General features: G+C 37.5%; 1 protein-coding gene across 2 annotated transcripts; it reads right to left on the bottom strand.

The window, feature by feature from the left end:
* Positions 1-1,039: 1,039 nt before the first annotated feature.
* LOC131349228 (CD209 antigen-like protein C) lies at positions 1,040-4,239 on the bottom strand. Of its 2 annotated transcripts, none has more exons than XM_058384748.1 (5): positions 4,019-4,239; positions 2,320-2,667; positions 1,703-1,827; positions 1,521-1,627; positions 1,040-1,418 (listed from the first exon to the last, which is right to left on the bottom strand). In XM_058384748.1, the coding sequence occupies exons 1-5, from the start codon at positions 4,167-4,169 to the stop codon at positions 1,265-1,267; spliced, it is 885 nt and encodes a 294-aa protein (XP_058240731.1). In that variant the 5' UTR covers positions 4,170-4,239; the 3' UTR covers positions 1,040-1,264. The 2 variants fall into 2 exon arrangements, with proteins under 2 accessions (XP_058240731.1, XP_058240732.1); XM_058384749.1 differs by having other exon boundaries at positions 1,041-1,418; positions 2,320-2,664.
* Positions 4,240-10,543: the final 6,304 nt, after the last annotated feature.

The raw sequence follows: 10,543 nt of genomic DNA, 5'->3' as shown, positions 1-10,543 counted from the left end.
GTTTATCCTAACTGTGACAGATGTGTGAGGTAGCGCTCGCCTAAGATTCGTTTCTCTGAATGAGGAGGTCTTTGATTCTACTGATGCTGCAAATAACTTCATGTTTTTTGTTAAGAAAATAGCACAGTCAATAGAAGCAAAGTGACCTGAGGATATGATCTCTGTATGAACATCCATGGAAAAGATGCAGTGTTTAGAACAAATGACCTATTTTTACTTCACAACCATGTTGGTATTGCTGAGCCTTTCCCTTTCCAGAGGATATTAATTAGAGAGTCAAGGTATGGGGCAATTTCAGTATAATAATATATAGTATTTATCTAATGCAGTACATTAGAACATTAGAACAGTAATATTAAATATTAATGCTGATATGTTGTAACACTTCAAGATTTGCATAACAATATTATAAGATCACCAACCTTTGGTTTAATTAAGACTACCAAAGTATGTATATGTATGTATATAAGTAATTTAGGTGCATTCCGTTTAATTCTATTATTTTAAAGATTTTAACAATTAAACTTACTGTGTCTACTGCAATAATTAATATGAAATATGATATATAAAACTAAATAATTTGAAAGAAAAAAGTCATTAATAGAGATAACAGTTTGGTAAAACTAATTCTGCTGTATGTGCACATCATCTTGCAAGGCTCTGTCTAATCTGCATGGATAAGCATAGGCTCCATGGAATGGATACTGTTACACACTTTCATTAGAGAATTAAGGAAATATTAGTTGCAAACATCACTTAAAAATTGTGCAGCCTTTCACATTTTCTTCTAGCAGGAATTGCAGAAGTTCAGTGACTTGTTATTCAGTCAAAATCTGCATTCAATTTTATTTTTCTCTTCTATCATTCAAGGTAAAAATCAAACACAATAAACACTCTGGTTTATGCTAAACATGATAAAATTAAACTTCCTGAAATGTGGTTGTTATAATCATGTGACCACTGATTAAAAATAATAATAGAGACCAACACACAGGTACAGTAATGTAGAAGTAGGAAGTGTTTTATTTGTAAGACATTTATTCAAGTTTTCTAAAATAAAAGTACTTTTCTTTTCATAGACTCACTCTTCTTCAGAGCATGGCTTGTCATTCCAGCTCTTTGGAAATTCAAAACCAGGATGTATTTAAATAAAGAATTAAGTTTAATCCTCATTTTTAAATTTACAGAAGTTGTAAAGCTGTTATACAGAATCATTCAAGCTTCAAGCTTTTTTTTTCAGTTTCAGAGAATGACTCCCAGGTGCTCAGTTAAATATTTTCATCTCACAAATCCCAGCTACAGCATAGAGACAGGGATAATCAGCCCAGGTCGAGATGTTATATTTGGCATGTCTATAGTTTGTTATAGCACAGTCTTCATTTTGTTCATAATCATTTGGTTCTCCATTCCACCAGAACCTGAGAACACAGAGAGAGTCAGAATGTCTGTTATTTTACATCTGAAGCTTCAGACAGAGAAAAACTGCATCATGGGAAAATTTCAGTTCACTGATGTCTTACGCAGTGGTCAGTGGTGAATCATCCACCCATTTAAATTCCCCCTCTGTGACTCTGTCAGTCAGACCAATCCAAGCTTCAGTACCATTGAAATGTGTACTGATGAACTCCTGAAATTGTAACAAAACAATATGAATAAATATACTCATTTATTCTCTCTCTCTCTCTCTCTCTCTCTCTCTCACCTGTTCCTCTCTGCTGTTTATGGTCACCAGATTAGCGCCTCTCGTTATGCAGTCCTGTTTGCTGTCATTCCAGGTCCTCTTTGCAGTATTAATGTAGTAAATATTCTCGCTGAAAAATCTCCAACCTTGCATAAAACATTTTTATATATTGGAAAATGACATGAATGCTGTTTGATAACATAATAGTTCAGATTTGATTTCATAGTTAGTCCATCCATCCAACAAGTTTCTGTTTCACTTGTCCAATGCAGGAGACGTTGGAGTCTTATCCAGGGCACTTGGGGCACAAGGTGTGTGTGGAGGGTGTGTGTGTTGGGGGCAAGGACAATTTAGTGATGCCAATCAACCTATAACACATGTATTCGGGCTCGGGACGGAAACTGGTGTACTATGTTACAAGTCATGTTACTTAGAAATTAATTTAATAATATTAATTTTCTTAGAATTAAAAAAGGCTTCTATGTAAACTGTTTTAAGTAACAATTGATAATTATATCAGCATGTAAAAAAATCGCATGTTGTTTTGATTTAGAAGATCTAATTTTATTCATTAAAAAGAGTTTCAAATAAATGCTCATATATTTTACATAAATACACATTAATTAGTAAAAACCTACCAAGTTTCAGAAGCACGTTCTGCAGTCTTGATGTCTCATTCTGTAACTGGTCTCTTTGAGACACTAACTGGTCCCTTTGCAACTGTAACTGGTCTCTATGCCACAGTAGTTGGTCTTTCTGAAACTGTAACTGGTTTTTCTCGTTCTTCAGTTTGTTCAAACTGGTCTGTAACTGGTCTCTTTCTATATTCAGGTTGTTGTTACTGGTCTGTAACTGGTCTTTTTCTCTATTCAGATTGTTGTATTTGATCCACAGCACTGTGACAGCAGACAGCAGGGGAACATAGAGCAGCAGCAGCACACACACTGCAGTCAGTTTGTAACATCTGCCCCCTGCAGGGCCTCCTGCTAGAGAAAATGGACATAGATTAACATTAATTTTAGTCATATATTCTCTACACAATCGAAACAGAGGTGTAGTTGATTTAAATTTACATTAAGAAAATTTTAATTTAGAAAATGCTTTTATCCAGAGTGACTTAAAGCTTAGATTTACAATCTACTCTTTCAATAATCTAAATGAAAGAAAACTGAGTCACTACATCACAGGAGCTGGTGAGTATTGCATAGCTGTGCTTTGCTGTCACATCACATCAGGAACCTGGGCAGCAGAGGGAGCCCTCCCCCGAGTTTTGACATGGTCACATGGTTCACTCCCTGGTGTCCGTACGGACATTGAAGCAGCGTGTACACTCTAGTTCACCATGAGTATTGTTCCAAGCTAATATACTGAGCATTTGATGATTGTTGTTTTGGATATTTGTGTAAGATCTTGCCTGTTTTTTGACCACTGCTTGAGCCTGCTTCTATTGGCTTTATGAGTATGACCTTTCCTGTTTATCGACCACGGTTTAAACTGGTTTATTGTTTCGGATTTGTTTGCCTGTTTATTGTATTCCAATTTCTGACTTCTCCCTTTGTTTTGTTTTTGTCTTTTTCTTCCCCATTCCCATCTTCTTCTTCTTTTTTAATAGGAGATGTACTTCTATATGCTCTTTGTTTTTTCTTTATTATTTCAAACTTTGCTTATTGACAGTTTACACCATCTCATAGTGTTTGGTCAAAAACAGTCTATATTTGTGATGTTTTATGTTCCCCTATGTATAACCTGCTGCAAAAATATTTTCAATAGCACACTCTTAAATTGAGATGCCATATTGGTGCAATTTTAGGAATAAACAAACTTTAGAGGTTTTTAAAAAATTCTATTTCAAACAATATGATAAGTTTGAAAGACAAAACATGAAACTATTAACAGGAAATAAATCTGTTGTTTATTCTTATGTTATTACTTGCACTTAAGTTCCTGCTATTGTTTCAGTTAAAACAGCAATAAAGGGTCATTCTCTCACACTCTCTTGAAGTTAATAGGTAAGACATCACCTCACAGAAAACCTCACCATATTAACAGTTAGATGTTTTTATTTGCTAAATAACATCAATTAAGTAATTCAATTAATTAATTAGTTGATTCATTATTAGATTATGTGGGCCATCCACCAAGTCCCTGTTATTGATCTGGTATTAAACCCACTCACTAATGATGATCTTTCTTGACTCATATTGGCCTACTGTAAATTAGCCAGCTAATAGCCTGCTGAACAAATCCTGCTCCTGTTCCAACTTTCATCAGTTCACCAATCAATGTTTTGATTTGTTTTATTACCACTATGCAAAATTTACTTCAAAACACACGTACCTGTGTGTCCAGTCTGTATGCTTTTCTTTCTGTTGATGGCCTTTGTCTCTTCTTTAACAGCATCTGCGCTCTCACAGATTTCCACTGCCCTCTCTATGTGCTGTCCTGTCTTCTCAGCATATTTCACATAATCAGAAACTAGCTCAGACATCTCTAGTCGATTAAACACTGAAGTATGTTAGTTCTCCCTGCATCCACCAACCTCCACTTTGTGTGTGCAAAGCGTAATGACACAGGTCGCTTATTATGGCTGGTAAATAGGGAACCCACTAATGTGTTGTGAAATGAGGAAGTCACCACACACCACTAGAACTGAACTGTACTGTACTGAATTTGCAAGTGTATTACTATTGATTTATCATAGCCTACACTATACAAAAGTGTTGTTTTACACAGACAGACTGGAGATTACACAATTTCATAATATTTGAGAGTTTTTTTTTTAATTAAAGAAATGTCTTAGCGTGCTTCTGATTATGTAATAATAGTCTGAGGAGAGTGGAAAAAATGTAGAGAAGGTGTTGGAAATCTATGAGAGTGCAGGAAGCAAAACAGAGATGGAGAACAACAAAAACAAAAGGAAGCCTATAACTCATCACACAGATACAAATTTTGACCTAATGAAAGAAAGTGAAATTCAAGTGGAATTTATTGTGATTTCAACCACATATAGCTGATTCAACAGAATGTTGTTGAATTTTTTCTGAAAATTGTACTCACTTTCATAAACCTAATTCCAACCTATAAATCATTTTCAATCAACCTTAATCATTAAATCAAATCAAATCTACTCTAATCTACTTTAATCAGTAAATCAAGTTTATGTTCAATCCTTAAATTTACTTAGTTAAACTAAATCAAATCTAAGATTATTTTAATCCATAATCCAGAGTAAATTTAACTTTAATCTTTACTTATTTTAATTTACATATATATTAAATTCATCATCAGTTATCAGCTACGGCAAAAGTTAATCTTAGTTTAATAGTTTAGAATAGCATATAAAGAAAATAGGGAAGCCTATGTAGGGAAACCAGTAGGTTTGTTACAGGAAAAAACAGAGATGAGCAATTATCGGCCTAGTCATCAGCCATGTATGGAGAAGTTAGAGAAACAGGAGAAGTTGAAGAGATAGCCAGAGGAAGGTGGAGGAGTTGGAGAGTGATAAGAGGAATAGTAGGAGAAGAAGAACCCAGTGAGATCGATGATTTCAGGGAAACCATTGGTATCAGGCTCAGTTTGAGTGGAGGCCTCAGCAGTTGCAGGAAGGCTATCCAAGAGATCAGCCAGGAGGCGGTTAAGTCCAGTCGCCACAAGCCTCACAAGGTGACCGCTTGTCAGACAGAGGCTCAGGGTGTCACAGAAGGACCTTTGACCAGTGAAGTCATAGGGCCATCTGCATCCATGTCTCATGACCATGGACCATGTTTCTAATAAGAGGAAAAAAAGAGCAGGTTAGAAAAGTCTGTCAACAAGGTCTACATGTATGTCCTCGCTAAATAGATAAAAGGCAGGAAGGTAAGAACAGAACGTACGGTAATCTTGATCATAGAAGAGAGTAAAGTCATAACAGTCCCCAGATATGACAACAATAAGATATGAGACCACTAGCGGAGCAAAACCACCAAACGTAAAATTAAAATTAGGAGTAAAAATTCTTACAGTGGTACCTCAATCACTGACCACCCCTGTGTTCGAATTTTCGGTATTCAATTCAATTTTCGAGTCAATTTGACCTCGGTGTACAAAAATTTTTATTGTGTACGACTCGGCTGACAGGAAAGCTGGTTCTTGTTTCATACAGGATTGCAACGAATATCAAATAACGAATTTTCATTTAAGGGGCCTTAGCCCCCAATGAGGGTATAATAGTAAAAAATAATAAATAATTAAATGAATTTAATTAAATTAAATAAACGTTTGACTAACAGGGTAGGATGGTAAACGTATTGCAGCATTCCACTGTATTGTATAGATGTGTATAAAAGTTGAGCACTGAACAAGCCAAATACGAGCCTTCCTAATCTCACATGCACACACACACACACACACGCGTGCACACACACTTGTCCTCTAACCCCCTCTCTGCGACGCCGCGGTCTGAGGGTTGAAGAATGCGCTGAAAGACAGGGAGGAGCCAAAGTCAGCCACTGATTTGATATGAAATTTAGGAATGTTAAAGCCCCCCTAAAAATGGCCTAGTAATGCCCATGCCACACACGCTTTCCATGTGGCGTACCCTGGCATAGACAATAGAGATGAAGCAGTTTATGCAGGTCATCTGTTCTGAAAGCATCATCTGTGTGTCACGCTATCTATTATGGTATAATTTCAGTAGCCATGTCTCCGAAAAAGGGTAAGTCAGGCATCCGTGTTGCCAAGAGGAAAGGTGTGAGATCAACCATCGAGTTGAAACAGATTAATTCATTTTACATTATTTCCTATGGGGAAAAATAAACCAGTTTTCGACCAAATTGGTATTTGACCAGACTTTTGGAATAAATTAAGGTCAAACATAGAGGTACCACTGTATATACTATACTTGTATATCACTGAGAGTGCACAGAGCAGAGAGAATAAGGCCCTGAGTTGGAAAGGTAACTTACCTAGGTAAAAGGTCAGGAGGTGAGCTGTAAGAATATTGTGGTAAAGACAGGTCTGGTTCAGAGACGGAAGTTGATTGTGAGAGATGCGGAGACTCCTAAGGTGTCTGTGTTTATAGGTGAGATGGGTCAGTGGCCAAGTCGAGGTCAAATCAAAATGGAAAAAGAACCATTCTAGTGGCTGGTAATAACTAAAACTAAAAAGTGAAAAAACTCCAAAATACCATAGTGAGTGACAGTCAGGCACAGATACAGTGAAACTAGGGCCCAATACTAAGACATGTGATTGTGCATAAGGTACGGGATTAAGCTTAATTAAACTATAAGCAGAGCAATTAAGTTTAAACAACTTAAAAGTATTAAGTAAAACTAAGTAAGTAAGTAAAACAAGGATAGCATCCTCGCTTGAGAATTGGGGGAAATTAAATTAATTAATTAAATGTCAGGTAACCACAGTGATTCTCACAATACAAGTACACCAGTGTATGGGGTATAATAATAGTAAATAAGTTCCTAAAATACTATTAGTTTTTAGTACATTTTTTAGTTACTACCAATATTTTTTTAGCAACACTTATAGATACTGCCACTTGTAATAATAAGGCAGAGCTGTGATTAAACAGCACTAGGCATAACTTAAAGGTCAGCAATTAGTATCCACAGGGTCATCAGTTAGACAGATAGACAGGTGCTGAAGAAAGGGGGGTAGCGATAGGAGGGGTAAAGATGCCAGTGTAAATAAAGGGGACTTTTGTACAGGGGGATGCACTTGACCGCATCAGGCCTGAAGCTGTGTATTTTAAGTGCCAATTTTGGTGTTATTGTTTTCTGCAATAAAGCCAGTTGCTTCTTCTCATCCAAGCCTGAAGAAGTTTCTTTATTTTATTTTTTATAGCTTTAGTGAAGTTTTTTGTAAGTATTTGGTAGTAATAGGTAATTGGAGAAGACTTCAGAACCACCCAGCAGTGTGTCCTCTCAGAGGAAGACTCTGAGTTCCTACAATGTGCAATGGAACCAACTGATCTCCTGGTTAATTTGCTCAGTGTAGCCATTTGCTTGTGGGTGATACTCTGTTAGGCTTATAGACACCCCCACTTCATGCATGAAGCTGGAACAAACACAAGAGGTGAACTGTGGGCCTTGGTCCCTCATAATGTATTGCAGGATTCCAAAGAAATGGAACACATGATTGAAGAGGAGTTCTGGCATAACAAAGGTGGAGAGGAGGCTGGCTCTCAGATGGCAAAAGACAAAGAGCTTTTTCTGAGGGCATGAAAGAGGCATTTGTTGCCTTTAGCAACAACAAAACTTTTATTAATTTGTTTTATTAAAGGGGGCGCAAAGGCTAAGTGTTATGCATACCTGGGTGCTCCATGTTCTGCCTTCTGTGTTCTACATAAGTGTTCTACACCAGTGTTCTGAGCGTTTTTTAGAAGTGTTCCGCATGGGAGTGCATCACCTTCCAGCCGACATTCTGCCTTAGTGCATACTTTGCTATCTAACTGACCCGCTGATTGAGTAGGATCTTCAAATTTAACGTGCTCGATAAATAAACATATTGAGGCTCTTTCTTGGTGCAGTGCTTCCTTCACAGGTGTCGTGCTTCTTGGGAGGTAGTTGTGTGGATGCACCGGATGGTGTGTATTAATTACAGAAAGTGAATTGGTCTATCCTATTTGTGAACAAGAGCTAGTCCTTGTCTTAAGTGTCATTTAAGAGATGCAATCTTAGATGTTTATGTGTGTAGTGTGAATGAATGAACATAGTGTTGCTTTTTAACATTGTAACCTCAATTTAAATAAAATATATATTTTTATATGGGAACCCACTGCTTCTGACCCTGTGTGATGAGCAAATCCTTGCAAGCCTTGTTGGGCTCAGTTTATTTTCTTGGGCGGTGCCCAAGTGGCGTAGTTGGCAAATTAAGGTTGTTTTTCATTGATAACTAATTGATTCTAATTGGGTTTCTAATACACTACCTACATCTACATCTACATTTGAGTCCTTCTTCTTGCTCCCCGCACTGGCGCCACATAGGCATAGTATCTCACCAGTGTGTTGCACCAGCAGAGCTGGGAAATAGATTTGGAGCTTCCTGGGCAGGTGTTGAGATAGGGACAGAGCTTGGGAGACTGCAAGTTCCTCCGAACCAATGGATCTGGTTTTAAAAACAGTGAGAGGTGAGTGGATTATATATGATAAATAAACATCTATTTACATAAAGTTTATACAACATAAACAGTTACCACATAAACAATAATATAGATTCTTTGTTAAACAACAAAGGAATGGATAAATGTTTCATAAACAGTTTTATTGTCAAGTATCCCAAATAAGTTGCAAGCCTAGGTAAAATTCATATATATATATATATATATATATATATATATATATATATATATATTCATTTAGTTGATTGAATTCAGTTTGGTTGATATGGTCATGTGATCTACACATTTTGTACCACTTATTTTCATCTCACAAATCCCAACTACTGGGAAGTCTGGGCAATTATAATACCGTTTTGAGTAAACCCCTCCCTTTTCCCTTTTGTTTTATATATATATATATATATATATATATATATATATATATATATATATATATATATATATATATACACTATATTGCCAAAAGTATTCGCTCACCCATCCAAATAATCAGAATCAGGTGTTCCAATCACTTCCATGGCCACAGGTGTATAAAATCAAGCACCTAGGCATGCAGACTGTTTTTACAAACATTTGTGAAAGAATGGGTCGCTCTCAGGAGCTCAGTGAATTCCAGCGTGGAACTGTGATAGGATGCCACCTGTGCAACAAATCCAGTCGTGAAATTTCCTCGCTCCTAAATATTCCACAGTCAACTGTCAGTTGTATTATAAGAATGTGGAAGTGTTTGGGAATGACAGCAACTCAGCCACGAAGTGGTAGGCCACGTAAACTGACGGAGCGGGGTCAGCGGATGCTGAGTCAATCGCTACAGAGCTCCAAACTTCATGTGGCCTTCAGATTAGCTCAAGAACAGTGCACAGAGAGCTTCATGGAATGGGTTTCCATGGCCGAGCAGCTGCATCCAAGCCATACATCATCAAGTGCAATGCAAAGCGTCGGATGCAGTGGTGTAAAGCATGCTGCCACTGGACTCTAGAGCAGCGGAGACGCGTTCTCTGGAGTGACAAATCGCGCTTCTCCATCTGGCAATCTGATGGACGAGTCTGGGTTTGGCGGTTGCCAGGAGAACGGTACTTGTCTGACTGCATTGTGCCAAGTGTAAAGTTTGGTGGAGGGGGATTATGGTGTGGGGTTGTTTTTCAGGAGCTGGGCTTGGCCCCTTAGTTCCAGTGAAAGGAACTCTGAATGCTTCAGCATACCAAGACATTTTGGACAATTCCATGCTCCCAACTTTGTGGGAACAGTTTGGAGCTGGCCCCTTCCTCTTCCAACATGACTGTGCACCAGTGCACAAAGCAAGGTCCATAAAGACATGGATGACAGAGTCTGGTGTGGATGAATTTGACTGGCCTGCACAGAGTCCTGACCTCAACCCGATAGAACACCTTTGGGATGAATTAGAGCGGAGACTGAGAGCCAGGCCTTCTCGTCCAACATCAGTGTGTGACCTCACAAATGCGCTTCTGGAAGAATGGTCAAAAATTCCCATAAACACACTCCTAAACCTTGTGGACAGCCTTCCCAGAAGAGTTGAAACTGTTATAGGCGCAAAGGGTGGACCGACGTCATATTGAACCCTATGGATTAGGAATGGGATGTCACTTAAGTTCATATGCGAGTCAAGGCAGGTGAGTAAATACTTTTGGCAATATAGTGTATATATATATATATATATATATATATATATATATATATATTATATTAATCTATAAAAATTGTTAAAGATATATTATAACAATATAGGTGTC

This window comes from Hemibagrus wyckioides, linkage group LG29 (assembly GCF_019097595.1).
Source record: "Hemibagrus wyckioides isolate EC202008001 linkage group LG29, SWU_Hwy_1.0, whole genome shotgun sequence".
In the NCBI taxonomy this organism is placed as follows: domain Eukaryota; kingdom Metazoa; phylum Chordata; class Actinopteri; order Siluriformes; family Bagridae; genus Hemibagrus; species Hemibagrus wyckioides.
The sequence above is the reverse complement of the archived record's forward strand: the minus strand, read 5'-3'. Positions and strand labels throughout refer to the sequence as shown.